Below are 27,623 nucleotides of genomic sequence, written 5' to 3'. Positions count from 1 at the left end.
AAGCAACTATTGACACAATACAGACAGTTCATTTGTAAGGTGAAACAAAAGAAAATGTAAAAAACAAAATACATTTTTATACTAATTGCATGTATAAATAAAATAAAATACTTCTAATGTACACTTTTGTTCATGCTCACATTATATTAACAAGCACCACAGAGTCGCGAGTACGAAAATCTCCTGATTTATGTTTTCTGAAACTTAACATGTATGCAATCATAAAGAGGGAATCTTTAGAACACCTTATTTATTTACATTTTCGATTTAAATTGCATAGAGTTGTCAAACCAGAGATTGCGTTCTCTGGATAGCGCTCTGGGTTCGGGAGCTATATGAAGCCCAGCTGGCTGGTGAGTCGATGCAATCACATTTTTGCCTTGAATAGCAAGTGTCAGCTCTTCAACGGGTCCTCGACAATGAATTACTGTGATGATGTGCGATCACAAACGCACGCACACACGCACGGAGCTGTTCTCTCATCGCGGCCTCAACGCATTCGGCATCAACAACCAAAGTGGCAACCAGAGGCTGCAATGGTAACAGGTGTCCACTTTCATTCCGTTTGGTCATAAATAAAACTACAGTAAAGTCTCGTTATATCGATAGTACTGCTTATTACGATATTATTTCTATGAACGCAAGGAGAACATTTACATGCCGCAGGATCGGATATATCGATAGTCCGGTTATATCTATATTTTTTCCGACTCCCGAGAATATCGATATAACGACTCTTTACTGTATATACAGATTTCACACGTTACGCATGCGTCATAATGAAGTCAGTTGATGATGCCGGCGAACGTGTTGACAGGTAGAGGGAGTCCTTTGCTCAAGTATTTGCTCAGTCCGCCGTCGACATTCTGGCCCAGGTTCAATTTGGACATCATGTTTTTTTGGACGCAGTAACCAGGATCAAGGCAGGGGACGATTTCAATGCTGCGACACATGAAGAGAAGAAATATTTGACACATTTGGACATAGTGCACACAGCGAGTTCGAAAGGGGCTTTTACCTCTGTACATTGTTGTAGATTCTTTGACAGTCTCTGTCTAAAGTAACTCTGAGAGGGGACCGAGTCTCCAGTGAACACATCTTGATGTTGTTGCTTCTGATTAGGAACTCCTAGAAATTTAAAAAACAACCAGGGACTAATATTGAATAAGAAAATTCCAGTTCTAAAGAAAAAAGAGTGCAAAAAAAAACATACCGTGTTGCCGTTTTTAGCTTTGGCGGGGCATTCTTTCAAAGTGAGTGTCAAACAGTTGACATCTATAAGATCAAAGAGAGAACAAAACACTTTTTTAGGACATCAAGCCGGGAAATTAAATCAGAAAAATTGATAGAGGAACAAACCTTCTGCTGCACTCGAGGGAATAGCACTGACGTGAGCGCCTGTTGTCCTCATGGGGAGGCCTCTGTCAGTGTCGCGGCCACTGGGTGTCATCTACACACGCGTAAAACACGCGATCGATCAAGCCTGGTGGTATTATATCAAACTGATGAAAAAAATGCTAGATTTATTTATTTATGTGTTTATTTATTTACGTCTGTGTAAGCTCTCAGTCGTACAGGAGTGGTCCATCGACGAGAAGGTTTCGTCAGCCGTCATCTGTACTCTTTTGAAAATATATGTACATATATATATGTACTTCAAAAAAGTACATATGACGGCTGAAGAAACCGTCACATAGATTATTTATTTACTGTATTTATGTATTAATTAATTAATGTGTTTAATTATTCATTCAATCTTGTGTTTCCTCATTTATGTATTTACTTATCTATTGATTTATTTATTTCCTTATTTATTTATATTTATTTACATGTTGATTTATTCTTGTGTATATTTTTTATTTATTCATTCATTCTTGTGTTGATCTTTTTATGTATTTACTTATATATTTACTTATTTATTTGTTTATCTATTTATTTACCTACTTATTAATTTATTTACTTATATTTATTTATTCATTAATTCTTGTGTTCATATATTTATTTATTTATTTATTTATTTATAGTGGTTTATTTGGTTATTTGTTCTTGTGGTTGTCTATTTATTAATTGACCAACCTATTAATGTATTTACTTTTATGTATGTATGTATGTATGTATGTATGTATGTATGTATGTATGTATGTATGTATGTATGTATGTATGTATGTATGTATGTATGTGTGTGTATGTGTGTGTGTGTGTGTATGTGTATGTATGTATGCATGTATGTATGTATGTATGTATGTATGTATGTATGTATGTATGTATGTATGTATGTATGTATGTATGTATGTATGTATGTATGTATCAGAATCAGAATCAGAATCAGAATCAGAATCAGAATCATCTTTATTGCCAAGTATGTAGAACACACAAGGAATTTGTTTCCGGTAGAACACGCTGCACTAGTATCGTTGTCAAAAAAACTGCTAAGTGGCACTATACAGTTCCATTTTGGCTACTGTTGTATGTATGTATGTATTCATTCATTCTTGTGTTCATCGATTTATTTATTTACCTACTTATTAATGTATTCATTTACTTATCCGACGTAAACTCTTGGCCAAAAAACATGCGGATCAAACCTCTAAAGATGGAGGACACTGATTTGCTGTGGCGACCCCTTGTAGGGAAAAGCTGAAAGGAAAAGAAGAGACTTATGTATTTATATTTATTTGATTATTTATTCATATTCATTTATTCACTTATTCATTTTTGTGTTTATTTATTTATATACTAATTTATTCATTTAATTATTTTATTTATTTGTTTTATATATATTTATTTATTCTTGTGTTTATCTATTTAATTATTTATTTTGAGTTTGAAGAAATAAACAACATACTTTTTTGTAACTGATGCAGACAAGAGCTCCACGTATGTCAGCCACGCTCTTCTTCTTCTGCTTTTCTGCTTGAGGAACGGTTATTGCTGTTAATCAACGTTACCGTTTGTAAAGATGCAGACTTTCTTAAATCACCTCTCATTGGCGCTGGAGAATGTCTGAAGTCAGGAATGGCCACCTCTAAATGTGTGAGGAAGACATCTTCCACTGGTTCCTTGAGCATGCTTGTAAATGTCATCTAATTTAAAAACACACAAACGTAGTACAGCAGGAGTTCAGTTTTAATTGAAAATAAGTCTGGTGATCATTTTAACCCTTTCAGAATCACTACAGTGTACATCTTATCCTGTTTTTATGTTATTGTTGTATTTATTTTACAGGATGCATGAAAGGGTTAAATATACTTAATGGGAAACAAAACGTGACATAAAATGAATGTCGGAGAGCTACCTTCACCAAATAAATGTTGAAGTAGACGGGCTGCTGGCCCATTCGCACGTAGTAGGCCATGACGTCGGAGACAAATGGCTCATTTGGCTTGGTTGGGTTTGTTTGTTGCTGCAAAATAAGAAAAGGAAAGCTGTGGTCAAGTGAAGTTGATTGACTGTATTGTGCAAGTTTTTGGCGAGTCACGCCTGCAATGTGTGCCTTTTTTACCATTGTAGCTAATTTAGCAATCATACACCCCAAACTGTTGATGTTGCAGTTGTACCACGGGTCCACTTTGCTCAAATAGGATCCAAGAGTGCATGGACTCTGCTTGGACTGATGGTTTTCCTATTAGAGAAGACAAATTAGTCCAAACGACGTTGGTTAAAATGCAGTCATCTAAATGTAAGTTACTGTTAGAGTGATGAATATTTCGCAACAGGTGTGTGTTTGTTTCAAATCAGGCAAGCGATGCGATGATGAGGGGATGTTTCCTCACCTTATCTAAGGAGTTTGTGGTTGGCGTCGGACAAACAGGCACGTAGTAAAACTGCAAGTTGACTTTCATGGTAAGAAAAATTCGCCGTGCTTCCCTTTTCCTGTAATGGAGGGCAAGACGGATGAGAAAGGCAAACAATGTCCATGCTACATGATGACAGTCTTGAGAGAGGCCATGAAACAGTACTTTTAGTGTTTTGGTGACTCATGAGCAAAATTATTAGTCTATTGCACAATCGAGTGACTTTTCATGGTTGCAAAATAAAAGTTTTATTTTGCTTACTTCATCTAGGTACCTGCAATCATGTCATTTACAGAAAAAAGTATTTTTAAAAAATGTTAAAATGGCATTTTTGAATTTATTTTTTACGATTATTTGTTTCCCCTTTTGTTTTCGAATTACACATGCTCCCCAATTTATGAACGAGATACAAGAGCGGTCGTTCGTAAGTTGAATTCGTTCATAAGTCACTTCAGTGTTATATTTTGTATGGAATATATGTTTAAAGCTTATATAAGTATGTTTAAGGTTTATATAAGTATGTCTGTAAGGCGTTTATAAGTATTGGTTTGCACTGAAAATTAAACATTTAATAAAATATATGCTCTATAAAGATATGTACAGGTACAAGTGGAGAGAATACTACAAATGTTACTACAAAACTGTTCGTATGTACTGTTGTTCGTAATTTGAACGTTCGTAAGTAGGGGAGTGCTTGTATTTTGATTCACATTCACTGTTCTTCCATTTATTTTTGAATATATTTTTTTTCTGTCATTTTGTTGTCCACAGCAAAACTGAACATCAGCATTTTTGCAGAAGCAGAATTTTTATATTGGTACAAATCACAAGCGACCCCTCACCTTAAGCAATAATAGGCTTTAGCTAGGCGGCCCACGACGCTATCACCACCCATGACGACAATCCTGGCGGTAAAGAGCCTCTGCTGTGTGGGAAAAAGGGTCAGTGCGGCGTTGCTTTCTCCTCCCCTGCTCCCGAGTCCTCCCCTTTGCCCCTCCAAGATGTCCTGCATCAACGCCAGGCTGTCTTTCACAGATGGTTTCACCTTCATGCCTCCGCAACGGGACAACTTCACTGACTCTGGTTCGCTGTGTGAATTGAAGGGGGCGGGGGGTACATTAAATTTAGACAAATCCCAAGTTTCTGGTCTCACTAGTACATAGTGGTTCTCATGAATAGCTGCCTCCTAATTGATTGACAGGACATGTAAAACACTGGAACAAGTTTCACAAGGCATTAAAAGTGACAGCGTATCTAGTTCAAATTAATGTTTTGTCAAACTGTGAATTTCCCCATTGTGGGTCTCATCTATGGAATCCTTTTACCTCTTGCAGGGTTCCCATAATGTAGTCACACCGCCTGAATCGACCAATCCCACTGGTGACGTATCCCCACCGTGGGGTAGGTCTTTTTCGATGCCGCTATCGTTGGACATGACGGAGAAGCGGCTCTTGTCAGGTGTCACCGGGTCATGGGGAGAGTCGCCCAGCTCAGGGTCCTCGTGGTCCGAGCAGATGGAGATCTGCTCTGATGAAGCGCTGGATCGCAGCCATCTGGCCACCTCCCGCCCTGTGGATTTTTATACGGTTACAAAAATGGATAGAGAGGTGTCCCTTTTTCCATCTGCATCCCACTTTTGAGTTCCTGAGTTCAAGTCTCTCAAATCTGCCGCCTGTCGTCGAATCAATCCTGTGCTCTTCAATTACGGTTTGGTTCGGGGCCGCCACAGAAATGGACAAAATCCGACTGCAACGGATAGTTAGGACGGCCTAAAAAAGTCATAGGCGCCGCCCTACCCACTCTCGAGGACTTGCACACTGCACGAATCGAAACAAGCGTGCGGAAGATCCTACTGGACCCTCCGCACCCTGCCCACCACCTTTTCCAGCGACTCCCCTCTGGCAGTGCTACTGATCCATGCGCACTAAATCCAGCAGACATTTAAACAGCTTCTTCCCCCGTCGCCATTAACTCTCGAAACTGTAACCCAAATAGAACTGTATAGTGCCTCTTTGCAATTTTTTAAATGATGATACTCGTGCAACATGTTATACCGGAGACACATTTCTTGTGTGTTGTACATACTTTGCAATAAAGATGATTCTGGTTCATATTATTGAGTTAATTAAAGAATACAGTACGATAAAGGGAATATAAGGTGAATATAACTCATAACTGGGGTGGTTTTATGTGTAGCATTCATCATATCGGAGAGGGAAAAAATGCCCTTTTAGGCAGTGGCTTCACATGTGACCCTCAGCCTCTGAAACATTATGGGAAATCTAAATACATACATATTAATCATGATAATGACTTTACTTTTCTGTAATTATCAGCATTCAAAGGGAGGCAGTGTCAGTTTTTTTATGAAATAAAGGATAAAAAAAAATGATTGACGGCAACTTGAGGAAATGCTGGAACTTATTTTGACCCTTGTTGAACTGTTTGTTCATTCCGTTCGGCTGACTGGTCTGAACAACTTCCTGTAGACCACCCACAGTAAAGCGGGGGCCACTTACAGATATCCAGTTCCTCTGTCCACAGGTGGAAGCTCATCTCAGGGTTAGGAAGAGGGCAGTCCAAAAGTGGTCCAACGGGCGCCGCGGCCTCTACACACACAGAGACAGAGAGAGAGAGAGAGAGAGAGAGAGAGAGAGAGAGAGAGAGAGAGAGAGAGAGAGAGAGAGAGAGAGAGAGAGAGAGAGAGAGAGAGAGAGAGAGAGAGAGAGTGAGCGAAAGAGAGAGAGAGAGAGAGAGAGAGAGAGAGAGAGAGAGAGAGAGAGAGAGAGAGAGAGAGAGTGAGAGAGAGAGAGCGAAAGAGAGAGAGAGCGAGAGAGAGCGAGAGAGAGAGAGAGAGAGAGAGAGAGAGAGAGAGAGAGAGAGTGAAAGAGAGACATTCAGGGGAAGAGGAAGAAGAGCCCAAAAGTGTCACAATGAAACTCAAAACAAAACATCCTCATTTCCTCAGAGCCGAGACGACCCGAGTTTAATCAGACGGCTGAGCAAGTGGAAAAAGATTTCCGGGATTGTATTTTATTCTTGAAGTTTAATATATTGGTCAAATGTTTGATGTCAGCAGGACTGCACCGTCGGTGATTTTGACCAAAAACATGTCAATCAACAACTGTTGCACAATATTGTGAACGACGGAAGCTACAGTGGATAAACTGTATTCCGAGTGAGAATATGTTTGTTTGCTGCCTGTTTTTAATGTCTTTTAGAGTTTTACTCCGGGCGGCCTGATAGTCAAGTGGTTACACACCAGCTTCACAGTGCAGAGGTCGCCGCTTCACGTCCCGCTCCGGCCTCCATGTGTGGAGTTTGCATGTTCCGGGCCCGCGTGGGTTTTCTCTGGGTCCTCCGGTTTCCTCCCACATTCCAAAAACATGCATGGCAGGCAGATTGAACACTCCCAAAAAATGTCCCTAGGTGTGAGTGTGAGAGTGACTGTTGTTTGTCCTTGTATGCCCTGTGATTGGCTGGCACCAATTCAGGGTGTCCCCCGCCTCATGCCTGAACAAAGCTGGGATTGGCTCCAGCACCCCCTGCGACCCGAATGAGGAATAAGCGGTACGGAAAATGGATGTATGGATGGAGTTTTACTCCTGTTCTCACGCACCATATTGCAACCATCCGCCATGTTCAATGTAAATACTGCAATGCACCATGGGTAAATGAAAATTCAATGATCTCTTCCTGCACTTTCCGGCAAATTATGGAAAAAGCCAATATCCTCGACCATGACTTTGGAACGCACCAAAACAAATGCAAGGTGATCATGGCTAGATATCGGTAAGGCAAGATGGCAGACGATGAAAGTTAAAACCTCTGAAGGTAAACGTACAGTTTTCAATTGCTGTTTCATTAAATGTGTTTCTTTAGCTATTTTAACAGGAGTATGTCATATGTGGCGCAGATCATTTATCAATATGCGCTAATCATCATCGACCTGTGCCGGTGCTGGCGCAGTATAGTTACAAAGTTTTGCCAGTGGATGTCAAAATGCATGCAAAGGCATGATGAAACACTGACTCAGCATGGATTCCAAAATATATTGCAAAAATTATGCAATAATTAGTTTTTGTGTGGAATTGACTGTGCCATTGTGCTCTTTTATACAGTGAGACCTCAACTTACAAACACGTTATTGTCACGTTTTGCAAGGTGGTGATGGCGGGTGCGGATCCCAAAAAGCAGGCAGGAGGGAGCAGGAGGTTGTTTGACAAATTGTATTAAAATAAAGGTCAGCAGTAGCAAAATGTAAAACATCAAAATGATCTGAATGGAAAAAATACAAAGTAGCAAAAGAAAACCAAGTGTAAAAGTCCGCCAAGGTTAAACAAACACGTACACAATGCATGCAGCACACAAGCAGCAAACAAACAATGAATCAGCACCGGATGATCGTGCCAGGTGTCCTTTTAAGTGTCATTGATTATAACGACCAGCACCTGCGAGGCTGCCGGCAGGGCTGACGTCGCTACCCGCTGGTCGCCAATCTGATCGGGACGACCAGCACCTGTGCAGGTGCAGGCGGGGCCGACAGCGCCCCCCGTTGGTCGCCAACCAGATCATGACAGTTATCTTACAAACTTTTCGTCTTACAAACGTCAAATTTCTGAAAATTAAACCTGATAATAAGCACTATTTTACTATTTTCATAATACACACCCACCACGGCTGGCGGAGTGATCTTCGGCGGAAGCACACGACCGCACAGCACCAGAGGTTAAGTTACCAACAGTCCATATGGAAGGTGACTCTCCTTCCATAAGCCATCAACGACCATCAAAAAGGTAAATAAAACTATATTTTACAGCACAGTTTATTTCTTTAATTACAGTCCTCATGTAATGTGCCTCTCTTTCCAAACAGCAATTCCCTTTGACCTTCGACCCCCAACGCCATTTCATCAAGCCATCAATGACCATCACAAATGTAAATAAAGTGACTTTATGATGGAATGCAGTGTATTTCTTTCATTACAATACAATAACACATTGATTATACATAGAACAAGGTATGTTGTGTGTAGTTTTAAGGGTTATTTAGTTGAAAAGTATATTTTATGGAAACCCGGGAACGGATTATTCCCATTTTAATGGTTTTCTATGGGATTTTTTTTGGAGATACACACTTTTCGCCTTACACACTCTGTCTGGGAACCAATTAAGTTCGTAAGTTGAGGTGTCACTGTATTTCCTACCTGAGTTCATGCCTGTGACGATGTCATTGTACAGCTGCTGAAAATGGCCCTTCACCGTTTCCCCCGCCCTGTTGCAACCCTCTTCCACACACCGCTGAGTGGTCGCCATCACATCCTGAAAATGAGGCTCAACGTCTGTATCCTGTCCAAAACACAAAAACACACGCGGGTTAGCCGACACAGGAAGATCAATACATCTAGGCAAGGTATTAATAGCAAAGAGGGGAAATGTTGCAAGTGGGTGTGTTTTCATAAAGCGTTATATTAGGCCCAGCGCCAATGGAGAGCAGACTTTCATTGAGGATGTTTTTTTTGTTGACACGTACTGTCGATAGTTGAGCCGGAAATTTTTCCTTCCTTTGCATCGAGAAGTTACAAATTTCCCCACCTAATCTAGCCAAATACTGTCAGTAAGTACAATAATTGACTCCGCAGACAAATACAGTTCCAGTTACATATATCGATACCTGTCAACCTGCGAGACACTGTGACCTTACTAACAACTCAATTTTTCCTTATTTACTGAGAAAAAAACATATGCGAGTGTAAATATTTCATTGCGCAATTTTATTAACAAAATTTCACATGTAATCATTAAAACTTTTAACGAGTTACAACATATTTCTAGCAATAATCCAGTATGTTTTTTTGTTGTAGAGCATTGTGGCTTTTTTCGCTGCGGACAAATTGAATTTGTCTACGGCAAAAAACATAATTTACATTTGTGTTCTTACAATGTATAATGTTAATGAACAAAAGATGAATATTAAAAAGAGGATAAAATGTTTAATTTAACTGATTTCAAAATAAAATTCCACTTGACTGGAACTTGTCTTCTCTGAACTTTTGTTTCTTCTCGAGACTTTTGGCACGGACGTGTTCTTTCGGTGGTCGACTTCGCTTTTTACGAGTAGCGATATTTGTTGTAATTGACATGACTGCTAATAATTAATTACGAAAATGGAATTGAAAACATCTCAACATTATATTTAACAATTTTTGCGTTTCCGATAAAAGCTTTCTTGTGTGCCGTACACATCTAAAAATGTGCAAAAATCTTACAGAATACGGCAAAGTACGGCCAGTGTATAGCAAAAATGCTTTTTATACTCGTGTACATTTTTACAATTTCCACTGTCTACAGTTCCTTTTATCAAACCTTTTTTGTGCAGGTATACATTTCAGTCCCCTGACAATTTCTTTTGTGCATAGAATACATTGTTTTAACTTTTGACACCATACAATTTTGCAGCTGTAAATTGCACATTTCCCCATCGTGGGACTATTAAAGGCTTTCTGATTCTGATTCTTATTCTCATTGTGATTCTGAAATACATCAATCCAAGTCAGTAGGGGAGAACACACACGTCAAGATCAAAGTTGCTGCACTGACTTTTAAGGTCTTGGCCAGGACAGGTCCATGACACTGTTCTCCTAAAGCGGCCTGGATGGAGTTTTGGACCACACTGCGCATGTGATCGACTGGGCTTGAAGCAGATGCTGCCTCAATGTCAGCCGACACCACTTGTGCCAGAGAGGAAGTAAAGATCGCTGGATCAGCCAGAACAAAAATCCTACAAAAAAAAAAACAGTTTAGGATAGATCTCATGTTGTGACATGTTGTATATATAACACATTGAATAGAGTTATAATTGATACCTCTCTTGAAAGGGATAATGCTCATTCCTAAGTCTCTGCTCTGCCACCACCATCCTCTGATACAACAGACCTTCGTAATAAATTAGAATTAATTCATAGTACCCAGAAGCAGAACAGATAAATCGTTGTAAGAACAAGAGATCTTACGGCTAAGAGTTTTGTTTGACTTCTTGATAGAGAACAGACATAATTGAAGTTATCATGCTGTTGTATGCTTAGTTGGCTGAACACAAGGCTCACAACGGAAGCACAGAAAATCTAGGGTCAATCTGAGGTGAACAGACACAGCCTGTTAAACTGTCATTTTCATGTAGGAAATCTGGCCTTGGCTTAATTTTGGACTTGGTAAACTCCTTCACGGGAAGAGGTTGTTAGCCAGGTGACAAAACTATCAGTTAATGGAAAGGACAACCCATTAAAAAGTCTACGCTCTGCTTTTTTTATAGTTGTTGGTACTAAGGACGTCCAGGGGTGTGGTATTCAAATCAAGAGGACTGTGTTTTACTAATGTATCACTTAAATTGGCATATACTCTCTGTAAATAGCTTGGCAAAGGGCTGCAGAGTTTGGGCGTCGGCCATGAATGGATACATCCCCAGCCAGCAGTAAAAGACAATCTTCCTGTGTAGCAGCCTCTGTTCACAGTGTCCGAACAAACATCTATGACACTCCTTCAACAGGAAAAGTGATCAATACCTGGAACGGAGCGTTGGATTTTTATTCTCCTGGTGTAGCTGAGGCCAAGGGTGCAATAGGGCTGAGGGTAGGTCAGCAGTCGTTTGCAGAAGTCATAAACACGCTGATATAAGTCGTCTGGGATGTTGGCTGTCTGGGATATAGATGAACAAATTGTTCTTGTTAATTGGCTGGAGGGCAATCAACTTGTTCTCCTGCTGCAGAGTTAGAGATCATAGCCTGGCCTGCCTCCTAAAGGGTGATTCAATGTACCTTCAAACATATTTATTATACAAGGTAATAAAAAGACAGCAATGACAGCAATCTCATTTGTGTTTGGTTCGGGTCGTGAGTGAGCCGTACATGAGATGAGTCCATGACAGCCAAAAATTGCACAGAAAGTCTCCCTGTGTCAATTACGGGACAGACTGTTAGCGCCTTCGATAATAAAAAAAAAACACAAAAGAGTCATATAAACTGTAATAATATCTGATTTCCCCCCCCAGAAGTATACCGTACAAAGTATAAGGCACACCTTTAACGAATAGCCTATTTTAAAACAGTTTTCATATATAGGGCACACCGCATTATAAGGAGCATTGCCTGACATTGGTATGCTAAAATGGAAATTTCTCCAATGTGAGACAAATAAAGGTCATCTCATCTCATAATAGAATAGAATAGAATAGAATAGAATAGAATAGAATAGAATAGAATAGAATAGAAGCTGCAGTAGTGGCTGCTGTTGGGTTATGTATCCACTAGGTGGAGAGACACTAAAGGCAATACAATAAAACACAGCTTTATTTATGTCGATTGTTCACAACTGCTGTAGCTGTATCAACACACTTTATCCATCATTTAATATATTACGTCCAAGAAATCTGAATATTGACACACTGTCAGCTTTTGATAAAATTGATAACATTTTAACTCATTCACTGCCATTCGCAAATTTATTAGGGAATTGAAAAGCATGACATTTCCGAATTTGTTCAAGTTTTGGTTTTTCTTGAGGGGGGTGCCAATAAAGCGCTGGTCTGACCCCTGGCAATGTTTTTCCCTCCCATGAGGGTGCAGCAATTGCCTTTTGTCCATGTTCGTGCTTTATTACAGCTTCAGCTGTTGTTAAAGCGCTATATAAATCAATATGTATGTATTGTATTTTGTACAGCCACCCTCATTTCAATATCAGATAACTCCAGACCCATATAACTTGGGAATTGAGGAACATCTGAATAATAAAAGTAATATTTTCATAAACATCGCACCTGAATGATGGCATACATGAGCGTGTGGAGCAAAGGGATGATGTCTTCAAGACTGTCCCACTTTTCTGCCTGAAGAGAAACAAACTCATCTTCAGACTCACAATCAGAATCTTCTTCCATGGCTGGTTCAAAGCACACATCTTAAAATAAATCAATTGAGAGTTTTACATTCCAAAAAGTTGTGGGAGAGAGGAAAGCATAGTCATTAATCACCTTCTCCAACTCTTCTATGAGAACCCGGAGTAGAGACAAGCTGTTGGCGGGATTGTTCTGAACCTTCTTATGCAACGTCCATCTTAACATTCCTGCACAGATGCATACAGTTAAAGATTGGTCATGTTACGTCCGGGTTGAGTGAACGCTGGCGCGTGTGGCTGCCGCTGCTTACCCGCAGAAAGAAGAGCTCATTAGCCAGATTACAAATCTATCAGTTCATGGAAAGACAACCCATTAAAATGTCTATGTTCTGTTGGTTTATGGATGTTGGTGCTCGTACCATGGGATGTGTAGGGCGTGGTACTCAAATCAAGAAGACTATGTTTTACTCATGTATCACTTAAAGGACAACCGACATCACTTTTTTGTTTCTTAACTGACATCAGAAAACGTTGTATAGTAAAAATACCCGAAACACGCAGTGTGATATTTTTATTCAAATGCAAAACACCAATAAAAATGACTTAAAGTGTCCAAAATCTGCAAAAAATTGAGCTGCGAATTGGGCATTTTCAGAAAGTCCCGCCCCCAGTTCGTGACGTCACGCCAAGACGTCTTGCATTGCTTGTGAATCAAAACAATGGCTTCAGATTCTGAGAATATGCTTTCTTGTTACACCTCCAGTTATGAATATGATTCAAATAGTTCTGAAGAGGAAAGCATACATGTTTGCAATTGATTAAAGATTATTCCATGCCATTTTGAGGCAACATTGGGGAGAAACGGTTCACCAGAAAAGAGGCCACCTCCGTTTCCACAGGCTGATAAATTCCTTATATGGAGCTTGGACACCCTCTGCTGGCGTTTTTTGGGTGCAACACAATGTTTTCAGACCAAACAATACAGCAAAATACATTGACGTGATGGAAGGACTGCTACAATGTGTCTTTTTTTCGGTGTGGGGTGTTCCTTTAGTGACGTCACGACTCGTCACCAACTCAAAAACAAGACTTCTTGAATATTCAGCGAGAGTCATAAAATGTAAAATATAGCTATATGCGGTGGAATTTTTTTTAAATACGCTCAGTAGAAGTCATTTGAAGCCATTTTACAAATTATGGACACAACTTGTCCGGAGACGTCGGTTGTCCTTCGGTTGCATATACTTTCAGTAAATAGCTTGGCAGAGGACTGCAGAGTTTGGGCGTCGGTCATGAATGGCTATCTCCCCTGCCGGCAGTAAAAGACAATCTTCCTGTGTTTGAGCCTTTGTTCACAGTGTCCAAGCAAACATCTCTAACACTGGGTCAGGTTGTAATTGATTGGCAGATACACAGTAGAACACTCAGCTGTTGCCAAATTGGCTGGAACAATGTCAGCAAAAGATGCAGCATGAAGATTGATTCCTCCCTACATTGCGTTTATCATAATAAATAGTACCTTTGTTGAGACAGTCCGGGGACTGACGGACGTCTATTTCCCTCGGCAAGACAGCCTGGACACTGCGGTACAGTTCTCGCTCCGAAACAGTTGGGAAGCAGCCTATTGGTGATAAATTACCGGTATTAGATTTGCAATTTACAGAGACTCCCCTACTTCGGATCATTGATATTACAAACAACAGTACAAACAAACATTTTTGTAGTAACATATGTAGTATTCTCTTCAGTTGTACATGTGCATATCTTTATATAGCATATATATTTTTTAATGTTTATTTTTCAGTACAAACCAATACAGGTTACTTATACGAGCCTTAAATATACTTATAAAAACCTTAAACATACTTATATAAGCCTTAAACATATATTCCATACAAAATATAGCACTGAAGTGACTTACGAACAAATTCACCCGACGAACGACCGTTCGGAAAGTATCTCGTTCGTAAGTTGAGGAGCGTCTTTATGATGCTAGACTTTGCTCAAGAGCTCATTAATACAATACAATACAGCCTTGTTTCAAAAGAGCTTTCCAATAAATCAGAATATTGACTGATATAGAAGATGCATCGGATTATAAGGTGCACTGTTGTCTCTTGAGAGTATCAAATGCTTTTGGGTGAGCCTTGTAGTGCAAAAAATATGGTACTTCTTAACTCATGCACAGCCAGACAATATGCAAATATGTGTCCATTCCCATGCCAGGGTTTTTTTCATTTTCACTCAAATTCCAGGACTCACAGAATGTTGAGTTTTAGAACTACATAAACATTCAATGCAGCGTAAGAAACCTTAGTCTCTCTTCTTTCATCAGAAAAAAAAGTTTATTTTGAGCTTACTTGTAGAGTTAGTTATCTGCATTGAAAATGGGGATGGCTGGACAAAATGTAAATGCTGCCCACTCGTGGGAGGGAAAAACATTGCCAGAGGTCTGACCAAAGCTTGAAACACAAACCCCTTACTTGCAAGAAAAACCAAAACCCGACCAAATACGGGAATGGCGCGCCACGTCAGGCTTTTCAATTCTCGAATAAATTCGGCAATGGCAGTGAATGAGTTAATCAAGTTCCTTTTTGTTTCCCTGACTTCCAAATACTTCATGTAATACCTGCGTCACTTACCTTTTGACTCCATGTTCAACACCTTGCCTGTGTTATCCCAAAGGGCCTTGCATGTCATGGCTCATATTCATGATGTGTCTAGAAAAAAACCATAGCAAAGATGACTCTGACAGGAAGTCGCCCAAAGTATTGTGACAAATTCAACGTCAAACAGAAAGTGAACATATAGAAACTTATATCAGCTGACAGTGAGCGTGGGAAGGCGTGAAATCGTGTATGTCATTTCTGAATGATGAAGCGTTGTTACAGCGCGTTATAAAAATTACTTAACGTCTCCAGTTAAGTCTATTAGTCAGTTAATGTCTATTTTGTTTTTTTTTCTGTATGGATTTCATTCAGTAGGAAATATACATACAACTAATTTACACTTTTGTAACGCTCGCATTATTTTAACATGCACCACAGAGTCGCGAGTATGGAAATCTCCCCAATTTATAATTTCTGAAACTTAACACGTATGCTGTATTTTGACATCTTTTCAAATCATATACAGTAAAGTCTCGTTATATCGATATTCAAGGGAGCCCGAAAAAATATCGATATAACCGGGACTATCGATATATCCGACCCTGTTTGCATGTAATTTTCTCCGTGCGTGCATAGAAATAGTATCGATATAACCGGGACTATCGATATATCCGATATCGATATAACGAGACTTTACTGTGTGTATATATATATATATATATATATATATAGAGATATATATATAGGGAAAGGAGAAGGTAAAAGGTAAAAAATAAATAAATACAAATACACACTCACACACAGAAGTCTGCAGGTTCACACACTCCCTCAGCATAAGAAAACATGTATGAAAGGGGTTGTGGAGGGGTCTAAGGGGTTGTAGAGAGAGAGGGAGTGACAGAGAGAGGCATAAACAGAGAGAAAGAGAGTGAGAGACAGAGGGGGCGAGAGGGGGAGGGAGAAAGGGAGAGGGGGGGGAGGGGGGCAGAGAGAGAGAGATAGAGAGAGAGAGAGAGAGAGAGAGAGAGAGAGAGAGAGAGAGAGAGAGAGAGAGAGACAGAGAGAGAGAGAGAGAGAGAGAGAGAGAGAGACAGAGAGAGTTGTATATAATAATATAAGGCACATCAGCCTATAAGGCACACCTTCAATGAATGAAAAAAGTTTTTCAAATGTTATATAAAAATACATAAAAGTTTTCCAAATATAAGTCACATCACTATATAAGGTGCTTCAGCAGGGGTGTCAGAATCCGGTCCTCGAGGGCCCGCCGTTCTATATGTTTTCCAAGTCTCCCTGTTGCAACGCACCTGATTCAACGGAACAGGCTCAATGGACACACACGATTCTAATGAGCAGATCATCAGCAAGCTCTGCGGAAGTCTGACGTCAGCCCGTTCCCTTGAATCAGGTGCGTTGCATTAGGGAGACTTGGAAAATGTGTAGGATGGCGAGGACCAGAATTTGACACCCCTTCGCTACAGTAAAGTTATGCGGTCTGTTATGTAAGGTTATGCACGACTTCTACTTCTACAGGCGGAAATGGAGTCGTGGTTGCTGACAGTAGTTGCTGCAATATGACTTCACATATAAGGCGCGCCTGCATATAACCTGCGTAAAGGCACAGAGTCATCTTTTGAAGAAAATCAAGGCTTTTGTGTGCACCTATGGGAAAGTACAAGTGGACTACTGACTTGCCCACCCTGCCTTGGTCCTCCCCGAAACCCTTCGTCTGTGAAACCTCCCTCTTTGTCAAGTTTCAGGAAAAGCCCCCATGGTATTTCCAGTAATCAAGCACGACTCATAACACAATTTTCAGCGCCAATGCCCACAGGTCTTGTCAGTTCACATGCACGGTTTGTGCATTGCGAGGGTTTAGTGTGCTGGATTTAGCCTTGATCCCAGTAAGAAAAGCAACAGTGAACTGCCAACGCTGCCTCAGCGGCTCAGCGCTGACCACAAGCTTCCGCTTGCCATCATAGTCTTCTCTCCCTTTGTTGACGCTTGTTCAGCCTCGCAGCACACTTTGTATTCACAACTTTCTGCAACGCGCCCAATGTCATCGTCGCAACTTTTGTCTAAATGTAAGAAGAAGTTAGTTTTTTTTAACACAGAAAAAATTTGGATTTGGATCGCAATTCAGCATGAACAAACAAACAAACAAACAAACAAACAAACAAACAAACAAACACACACACGCACACACACGCACACACACATACACACACATACATACATACATACATACATACATACATACATACATACATACATACATACATACATACATAAATTGTCACAATAAAACAATGACATGAATAATGGCTGAATTTTACAAAAATAAAGTTGTGAATCACCAGAAAAAGGAAAATGCCAATTTTACCCCCTCTAAAAATATAAATAAATAGATAAACAGATAAATAAATGAATATTGTTCTTCTTTTCCTTTTGGCTTTTCCCTTCAAGGAGTCGCCACAGCGAATCAGTGGACTCCACCTTCAGAGATGAATATACAGTAAAGTCTCGTTACATCGATATTCCCGGGAGTCGGAAAAAATATCGATATAACCGGACTATTGATATATCCGATCCTGCGGGCATGTAATTTTCTCCTTGAGTTAATAGAAATAGCATCGTAATAAGCAGTACTATCGATATAACCGATATCGATATAACGAGACTTTACTGGAACAATAAAATGAATAATGGCTGAATTTTACGGGAATAAAGTCATCAGAAAAAAAAATCTAATTTTACCGACCCTAAAATAAATAAATAAATAAATAAACAAAAAAAAAATAGTCACAATAAAACAATAAAATGAATAATGGCTGAATTCTATACGAATAAGGTTGCAAAATCACCAGAAAAAGAAAAAAACACCAAATTTACCCCTAAAATAAATAAATACATAAATAAATAAAGTTACAGTTAAAAAAAAAAGAATGACAGAATTTTACCAGAATGAAGTTGCAAAATCACCAGAAAAAATAAAAATGCCAATTTTACCCCCCCCCCCAAAAAAAAATATAAATAAATAAACAGATCAGAATCAGAATCAGAATCAGAATCAGAATCAGAATCAGAATCAGAATCATCTTTTTTGCCAAGTATGTAGAACACACAAGTAATTTTTTTTCCGGTAGAACACGCTGTACTAGTATCGTCGTCAAAAACTGCTAAGTGGCACTATACAGTTCCATTTTGGAATAAATAAATAGAACAATGAAATGAACAATGGCTTAATTTTACAAGAATGAAGTTGCAAAAAATAAATAAAACCAGAAAAATAAACATGCCAATTCAAAAAAGTGATGTCTTATTCCTATTAAGTTGTAATTAAACTATCAAACAATTTTACAAGAATAGTTTAAATAGTCCGAGAAAAAAAACAAAGAAATAAGTCATAATATGCCGATGAAAATTCTGTTAGAACACGAACAAATCTAATTCATTATCATAAAGAATCGTTTCAAAAGCTTTGCAAACTTTATCGACAAACAATATATTTGCAATTATGAGACCAAAGATGTAAAATCATAATAACGCTCAAATTCAATAAGATTAAAGTCAATATTGGATCAGGGTGGAGTAACCTGAATGACGGAACATTTTTTTCAGTTACTCATTCATGAGACAATTTGGTTCTCCTCCTCCAATGTTTTTATTTTAAAACCACTAACACCACGAAAAACCTTCACAGAGTGCACATCGCAAAATCTGACACATACACAACGCATCCTCTGTCTGAATGTGCGGGGAGATGACGAGTGGGATGAGTAGGAGGAGGAAAAATAACGAAAAATAGATTGTCACACAAGCCAGTAAACTCCAGCGAATGTCTACTTGAAGGTTATGTGCCCTCCTCATTTTAGACGGTGATCGGATTATTTATAGTTATAATGATCCAATTACTGGTCCGTCTGTAATGGCGCTTAAAAACTAAAAAATGCAGCCCACCATAAAACAGGGGCACTCGTTTCCGTTCAGGCGCGCTTCAGAAGCCTCGGAAAACAGGAAGGAAGTGACAGCAATGCGTGGAAGTGCGCTCGCGGAGTAAAAGAGCGCATTTGTTTGAGTGGAAATCCCCAATTGAGGATTACCCTGAAAAGGTTTCTCTTACTGTACATCAGGGGTGTCAACGTCATTTTTTGCCGCGGGCCACATTGTAGTTATGGTTTCCTCTCGAGGGCCGTTATGAATTTGGGGAACCCATTAGAATGTTTAAATCCCTTCAAATATTACATATACAGCACACAGCAAATTAATGAATAACTCGTTTAGAATAATGACTTTTATTCTGGTTGACATCCAAAAATATGAAATTTTGGCTCAGATTTTAGCAATCATCATGGAATTTAACAAGTTTGATTTGCTTTCTCGGGCCGAAAAAAATGATGTGGCGGGCCGGATTTGGCCCGCGGGCCTTGATTTTGACACCTGTGCTGTACATGAATACATCTCAAGATGACGGCTGAAGAAACCTTTTCATCAATGGACCACTCCTGTGCGACTGAGAGTTTACACAGGCGTAATACATCTCAAGATTATTTTTTTTTTGCAGCAAAATATTTACCGTATTTTCTGGAATATAAGGCGTACCTTCAACGAATGACATATTTAAAACTATTTTCCATACATAAGGTGCATTGCATTATAAGGGGCACCTTTGATGAATTACATATTTTAAAACTTTTTCCATACATAAAGCCGGATTATGGGGCGCATAGTCAGCTTTTGAAAAAAATATATTTTCTTTTAGGTGCGTCTTATAGTGCAGAAAATGCGGTACTTTACAATTTTTTGGGGGGGCACATGCATGTCCACTGCGTTTGTTCGAGTTTGTCTATGGCAGGGTGTCAAAGTCAAGGCCCGGGTGTCAAGTTCTATGACGCTAAAGTCCTAATCAAAATTTCAAATTGTCCCAAGTAAATCACAATAATAGTCATTATTCTTGATTTCAGATTTGAAAACTAGTTCTTCATTAATCTATGGAAACATTCCCGATTTTCATTTTTTATTTTTATGAGCGTCAACGGAGGCAGGGCTTGTTCAGGCACTGTAATGCTTAAAGGACAACCGACGTCACTTTTTTTGTTTCCTAACTGACATCAGAAAAACGTTTTATAGCATCTAAAATACCCAAAACACTCAGTATGATATTTTTATTCAAATGCAAAACACCAATAACAATGACTTAAAGTGTCCAAAATCTGCAAAAAAAATGAGCTGCGAATTGGGCATTTTCAGAAAGTCCCTCCCCCAGTTCGTGACGTCACGCCAAGACGTCTTGCATTGCTGGAGAATCAAAACAATGGCTTCAGATTCGGATAATATGCTTTCTTGTTACACATCCAGTTATGAATATGATTCAAATAGCTCTGAAGAGGAAAGCATACATGATTGCAATCGATTAAAGAATTTATTCTGTGCCATTTTGAGGCAACATTGGGGGGAAATGTCTCACCCAAAAAGAGGCAGAAAATGGCCACCGAGCTCCTGTGAGGAATGAATCAGCCCATTTCCACAGGCTGATAAATTCCTTACGAGGAGCTTGGACGCCCTCTTCTGGCTTTTTCTGGTGCAGCACGAGGTTTTCAGACCAAACAAGAATTGACGTGATGGAAGGACTGCTACAACGTGTCCTTTTTTTTCGGTCAGGGGCGTTCCTTCAGTGACGTCACGTACAGACTCGTCACCAACTCAAAAACAAGACTTCCAGAATATTCAGCAGTCTCCCCAGTCTTAAAACGTAAAATATAGCTATATGCGGTGGAATCTTGGTAAAATACGCTCAGTAGAAGTCATTTGAAGCCATTTTACAAATTATGGACACAACTTGTCCGGAGACGTCGGTTGTTCTTTAAGATGCTGAAAATTAAGCATCATAAATTTTTGGTATGGATTTTCTACTTAGTTCATGCATAATGCACCGATGTGAATGTAGAATTGTCGCAGCTTGGAATTGAATAGGATTTACGTGGAACAGGAGATGTGAGACAATCTCTTGTCAATGGATGCTACAGCTTTATGTTTGCTTTCAACATCAAGCTTATAGCAGACGTGCACATTCCACCATGACGTCCCTGATCCATTGGTGAAAAGGACACTTAAATCCTCTCCTCTTTCATATATAACTACTTCATACAACAAAGAGGGTGCTTAAAATTGGATTGTCTGTGTCTTTTGTGTTGTGTCACATTATGTATTTAGTTTTTAATGTTGTTTTGACTTCAAGATGGTGCCACGAGGGGGGCTGCCTTTACAGCAGCTCCTGTATTTTGTTTTTCTGCTTCTTCCTTTCCTCTTATTTTGAAATATAAATGTATCCACTGTGAGCTAATAAAGTCCAATCCAATCCAATCCACAGGACAAATCAAAAAAGTGACCGTGTTGCTGTGGTTACTCGCAATAAAGTATAACCGGGGCCTGAGATACGTACAAATGTGTAGAAACTATTGGGAGGATGCTTGTGAAAGGTGACGGATTGACCTGGAAGTAGCTTTAGACGGTGTTGCAAGTTGTGTTCTAAAATGTGTCAAGAATCATCGTAGCACAGCATTGTCTCATCTCAAACATTTTTAGAGCTGACACAGAGTTTTTTGTTTTGTTTCATGGAGCCGTTGTGTCAAGAGATGAAATGGTCGTCTGACTGACTGTATCAAAGAATCATGAGCACAAACAAAAACGACTGAAGAAAATTATAAAGGTTATTTATGTATTTCATAACCCGGAGCATTTTGGTTTTATCCAGAATGTCCTGCAGGATATCTTCCATCTTGGCTCATATTCAAACACGCATCATCTTATTTAGCTTTTTTTGCCTCCTCGTCATCAAGCGCAACGGTGGATCCAAAACCACAAAATGGTTTCCTGCCCGGTATGCCTTTGAGGTCCCGGGTACAATATTGAGTAGTGTATTAAGAAAGGTCACAATCAGAATGTTACACAAACAGACTTGAGGCTTCACAGAATTTGTTTTGGTCCTGTCAAATAAGCAAATAGAGGTAGTCGCGGTCTTGGGGCATAATGATGTGTGGTCCATCGATGAAAAGGTTTCTTCAGCCGTCATCTGTACTTCTTTGAAGTTTCCTCAATGTAACACATTGGGGAAACTAAACCAGAGTTACCAGCACAACTTTAACTCGATGACAAAGCTCTTTGGATAAGGAGCCAAACGTCCGACACCAAATCAGTACATATTGGATTGGATTTACCTTTATTTGTCTCGCAGTGGAGACATTTACATTTCACAGCAGCAAAGTTATGGACGGAAGAGGATGCCGGTTGAAGAAACCTTTTCATCGATGTGTCACAAGGATATAATTTTGTACTTCCATGTCGTTCACCTCTTCATCATGATATCTGCAAGTGCGACCAATTTACTTACGATCTGAGCGGATATTTGAAGTTCAATATTCACACCTTGTCCGTCCGTGTGAGTTACGGGTACCATTAATAGCACTCTGATGGTTTCCCCCATTTTTTTGCTTTAACGGTGGAGGACTTTGGACAGTAAGTAAAAACCAAATGTCAGATTTGCATCTAGATTTTAAAGACAGCTTCTAACGACAAGTGTCTTTATTTAGCCAACCGTTTCAGTGAAGGATAGTTGGTAAATAAACAACACCATGCCCCTTAGAGCCAACAGGAAGCCGGACAATAAAACGAGGAAGCAGGAGGAAATACTCCTGTGGATTTAGATTTTAAGAGACACAACACAGCTAAAGGAGTGGAGGGGGGGGTCTCTATTACATCTGGCACTCTTATCAAAATGTCTTTATTATTTCAGATGGGAAATGTACAAACAAGCATCCCTTGGGTCTTCCTGTATAATATCGTGTTTCGGATACAGGATTTTCAAATCCGTTTTGCGCTCAGGCTCAAAATGGGAAATGTTGCCCCCGTTCTTGGAATGCATTTATATAAACTGGATCTCACTTGACATCCAGTGAAAGACTGACACCAACATGGGTTGGTCCCCATTCCATTGTTCTATAAAAAGCAAAACGTCTGCCATGTTTCAGATTTCAGATTAGGTAAGTAGTTTTGGATTTCTGCTGCATTCATTAGAACGTAAATGCATATTCAAATAAAACTATGTCTATCTCAAGACATCACTGTATTACCTCATTCACTGCCACACATGTGCATGCAAAAATGTTTCCACTGCAGTGCTGGGGTTTTTGTCATTGTCACTCGAATTGCAGGACCCACAGAATATTGAGTTTTAGGACTACATAAACATTCAATGCAGCGTAAGAAACACTTCTCTCATCAGAAAAAAAAGTGTTAATTCCTAAATTATATGGGCCTGGAGTTATATGAGCTTGAAATGAAGCTGGCTGTCCAAAATACAATGCAATACATAGCACTAACATGGAAAAAGGGAAATGCTGCACACTCGTGGACGGGAAAATCATTGCCAGAGGCCATGGCCAGCGCTTTATCGGCACTCAAGCATGAAAAAAACAAAACACGAACAAATTCCTGAAATTCGCTCTACGTCATATTTTCAATTCCCAAATACATTCATGAATGGCAGTGAATGAGTTAATATTAGTAGTAATAGTTATTTTCACATGCACCCTGCATTTTTAGGCAGCTTATTCTTACGCAAATACACAAACCCACTTAGAAAAATGCAACTGAAAATAAATGAATAGCATTGTGGGCTGTGCCTATTTTATGTCATTAGCTGTAAAAAAAATACCTGCAGTATTGACAGGTTATTAAAAAATAATGTTAAATTACAAATTCTTTTAAAGATGATAAGGATTTTTTTTTTTTAATTTTGGGGGTGAACACCACCTGTATCCCATCTCTATATTCAGGACCGAAAAGGATGATTAATATACCCTTTTTTCTAACGAGCCTTATGAGTCGTGTTTAATTTGTGTACATGCTGCGAGCCACTGAAAAAAAAAACGGACAAATGGCCAAGGGCCGAGGTTTAGACACCAATTTCTGAAGCCCCTCAAAATTATTTCCTGTACATAAAGGGCATTGATATGCCACAGTAGCATCATTTGACTTTTTGTTCTTATTTTTTTTCCCTTGATACCCTGAATAGGCTTCTCTGAAATAGTCAGCAATGTCGTAATCACGTAATGAATAGAGGCCAATCGAAAATATCAGGGTTGCTCAATGTATACTCTTTCAAATAGCTCACTGTCACACGTATACAATCTTTGAAATAATATAACTGATGACGGATATTCTTTGTTCTTCCTCTTCTTTAAAAGAAGTTTTAAAACGAAGATGTGGTTAAAAGCAGCGGTCCTATAAAAAGCTTGACTTGTGTTATACTCCTGACACACACACTGGGCATGGAGTGAGTGATTTACCACCTGCCACTTTGACTCATTTCAAACTTGTCCAAAACGCAAATTAACACATAAAACCACATATATCATGTCAAATGCATGTAATTTTAAATTAAACTTACTCTGACTGGAAATTAGACGCTGATGGTGGTCAACTTTGAGTTTACGTCTACATTTTCCTCAGCAGTCGTGCTGAAAATGAGCCCCGCCCATCGGAATTCCCAGCCAATGGAAAGGCCGATAGAAATGACAACCAATCAGAAGGCTTGTCAAAATAAAAAGGAGACTGTCATAAAATTAGATTAGATTTTTAATACATGTATTTTATTATTCCATAAAAAAACAATCCTTAAATGAATCGATAACTTTTTCTACATAATTATAAAACACGTGATCTCATCTTAAAAGTACCATACACATCTATCGACGGACGGACAGACGGAACGACTGACCGACAGACGGACGGACAAACAAATAGATTGAAAGAATAATAACATTTTCTTCTTAACAGAGGAAACAGGCCTGTGATAGAATTTTCTGTCAAATGGAAAGTGCAAATTTAAATAAAGGTGTCAAAATTACTCAAATGTGCATTATAACTACGCTTTTTAAAGTAAAATGGAAACATTAATATTTACACAATACATAGAAAGAAACAAAATAACTGTACAGTATCACCACTTTTGGACGATTGGCTGAACCAAAACCCAAATTTGTGACAACACTGCCCTCTGTTGTTCATATTGATCTACAGTTTATGAATTCCTTGCTAGTGCCCAAAGAAATTCTGCCACCCAAATCGACAGGAGATCCAAAATATCGATGCAGCATTATCTTAATGGAACTCCCAATTCATACAAGCATCTCCCCCGCTTCATTGCAGCTGAGGTGTAACTTTATAAAATAATTCAGCACTCTTAAGAATTCTTTTTGTGTTGATATACAGGTTTTTTTGCTTTCCAAGCCGATGAAAGCAGAGCTTAACAGGGTCAGGGTAGTACCCCGCTGAAGGTGACAATGGGAAGACAGAGGAGGGAGCAGAAAGTCGGGTGCAGTGGCTGAATTTGGGCCGAAATCTCAGCCCGCCGTTGCCTCCAGTCTGAGCAGCTGTCAGGTTTGGAACACACGGAGATCTCACACCTATTCAGCAGACACGACAGATGGACATGTTAGAGACAAATGGGAACGTTGGTGTCAAATTTACGAGAGTTTGTCTACATTTCAGTTCACGTGTGTTTGTCTTACCTGACGACACTCTGTAGTACCTTCTTTTCATCCTGGTCTAGGCATACAGCAAAGGTTGTGTCTGTAGCACCGCTGACCACTACTTTGTCCACCTTCACCTCGGTCAAGCTCATGTGCTGTGAGGAAAGTCAAGACAACCTCTCAATTTCATGGCAGGAACTTATTCGTATGCCCTCTGAAACGGGCTGCCAATTAAATTAGATAGGGTACACGATCATAAATGAGACCAATCAGTTTGTGTCAAATGAAAAACGAATATTTTTGAATTTTCCCGAAAGACACAGGCCTGTCTATTCATCACAAATTTGAGTCGGGAAAAAAGCTTTGGTTATTGTGTCAAATCTATTAGCTGGCTAGCTATATATTAGTTATCTATTAGCTAGCTATGAGCTAGCTAGCTTTCTATCTTTTTGAGTTATTCCGGGTTGAGTGACTGCCACTGCTCACCTACAGAGAAACTTAGCCCGTGACTGTAAAGTAACCTTGAGAGTTTTGAAAGGTGCTTAAAAATGAAATGTATTATTATTATTATTATTATTATTATTATTATTATTACTATTACATGTTTGAAACTGAGTAATTCACTGTGATTAATCAATGTATGAATTAAGCTCACCATGTTGTAGCTCTTCTTACTTTTCCCACTCTGTCTCTTTAAAACCTCTGTCATGCTTAGCTGAAGGCACTCCAACTGTGAGTCTGACAGTGATCAAACCAAACCCGGGCATTAAGAAATGCTGGTTTATATTGCGATGGTTATCTTTAAAACTGTCTCAAATATATCCTATTCTCACCAGAACCTACCGAGCTCTTCAGGATTCTTGCAGGCTTTGGTCAAGTTGACAGAAGTGCACATTTTTGATTCACTTTTGCACTGGCTCCTCCCACTAATCACCACCTGCGCAACCAAAATATGAAAAATCAGCAATCTATTAATTTGGCGGTTAAAGTCATCATATGTAGTAACAATGAATGATGACACAGATAAGCGTTTAAAATCATGGATGGATAGACAAAAGTGGCTTACCCTATTGTACATGATGTCAAGCTGAAGAGGCACAGCCTCTCTGTCACCATCGATGCCAAATCTTTTACTTGCCGTGCCTGCACCACATATATCGATAATTACAAAGGAGTATATTTTATTTTGGATTCAATTTGTCAAGTGATTGTATCTCAAGTCATATTTCCCCATTGAAATGAATGCTAATCACATTAATCAGTGCCATGTTTCCCTAAATTAAAAAAAAACAATAATATTGAAGAAAGATAGAACGCCTACACTTCACTTGAAATCAGAGAGAAACAGTAAATTAAATTGAATGAAGGTAAAGAATGAAACACTCGGTGCATCCCAATTTGATGCTTCAATCCAATTCATTGTGCTGTTCCTTCTCATGTGTCCACGGTCAAGTAGACATATATCATGCAGGACAATAATTTTTATACTGCGACGACCTCGAGACACCATTGATAATCCATTGTTAGCTATTTTTTTGGGAGATGAAAAAGAAAATATGTCTTAACTCATTCACTGCCAGACGTGCAAAAATGTGTCCGCTCCAGTGCCAGGGTTTTTGTCATTGTCATTCAAATTCCAGGACCCACAGACGATTGAGTTTTAGGCCTACATAAACATTCAATGCAGCGTAAGGAACCGTAGACCCTCTTCTTTCACCAGGAAAAAAAGAGTTAATTCCTACATTTTATGGGTCTGGAGTTATATGAGCTTGAAATGCGGGCATATGTCCTAAATACAATGCA

At 39.2% G+C, this 27,623-nt stretch overlaps 2 protein-coding genes across 7 annotated transcripts in view; both read right to left on the bottom strand.

Moving 5' to 3' along the window:
• Positions 1-142: 142 nt before the first annotated feature.
• Positions 143-24,799, bottom strand: pik3r6 (phosphoinositide-3-kinase regulatory subunit 6). 6 transcript variants are annotated; one of them, XM_089006464.1, is made up of 21 exons: positions 24,737-24,799; positions 15,325-15,402; positions 14,202-14,303; positions 12,819-12,910; positions 12,606-12,674; positions 11,356-11,488; positions 10,660-10,729; positions 10,394-10,574; positions 9,001-9,142; positions 6,314-6,403; positions 5,120-5,363; positions 4,637-4,882; positions 3,774-3,873; positions 3,503-3,622; positions 3,296-3,403; positions 2,981-3,083; positions 2,846-2,913; positions 1,360-1,450; positions 1,214-1,275; positions 1,019-1,128; positions 144-942 (listed from the first exon to the last, which is right to left on the bottom strand). In XM_089006464.1, the coding sequence occupies exons 2-21, from the start codon at positions 15,380-15,382 to the stop codon at positions 786-788; spliced, it is 2,346 nt and encodes a 781-aa protein (XP_088862590.1). In that variant the 5' UTR covers positions 15,383-15,402; positions 24,737-24,799; the 3' UTR covers positions 144-785. The 6 variants fall into 6 exon arrangements, 4 of the variants coding, with proteins under 4 accessions (XP_088862592.1, XP_088862593.1, XP_088862590.1 ...); XM_089006465.1 differs by having other exon boundaries at positions 145-942; positions 2,846-2,910; XR_016116263.1 differs by lacking the exon at positions 144-942 and adding an exon at positions 2,586-2,637 and having other exon boundaries at positions 1,058-1,128.
• Positions 24,800-24,906: 107 nt separating this feature from the next.
• Positions 24,907-27,623, bottom strand: part of pik3r5 (phosphoinositide-3-kinase, regulatory subunit 5) — a 34,120-nt gene continuing 31,403 nt past the window's right edge. The window contains 5 exon segments of the mRNA XM_089006974.1: positions 24,907-25,754; positions 25,860-25,975; positions 26,476-26,558; positions 26,664-26,757; positions 26,887-26,963. Coding sequence (XP_088863100.1) covers positions 25,604-25,754; positions 25,860-25,975; positions 26,476-26,558; positions 26,664-26,757; positions 26,887-26,963 — 521 coding nt within the window. The 3' untranslated portion in view covers positions 24,907-25,603.

This window comes from Hippocampus bargibanti, linkage group LG10, assembly GCF_051943395.1.
Source record: "Hippocampus bargibanti isolate YZ-2025 linkage group LG10, ASM5194339v1, whole genome shotgun sequence".
NCBI lineage: Eukaryota > Metazoa > Chordata > Actinopteri > Syngnathiformes > Syngnathidae > Hippocampus > Hippocampus bargibanti.
This window is presented reverse-complemented; position numbering and strand designations above follow the sequence as displayed.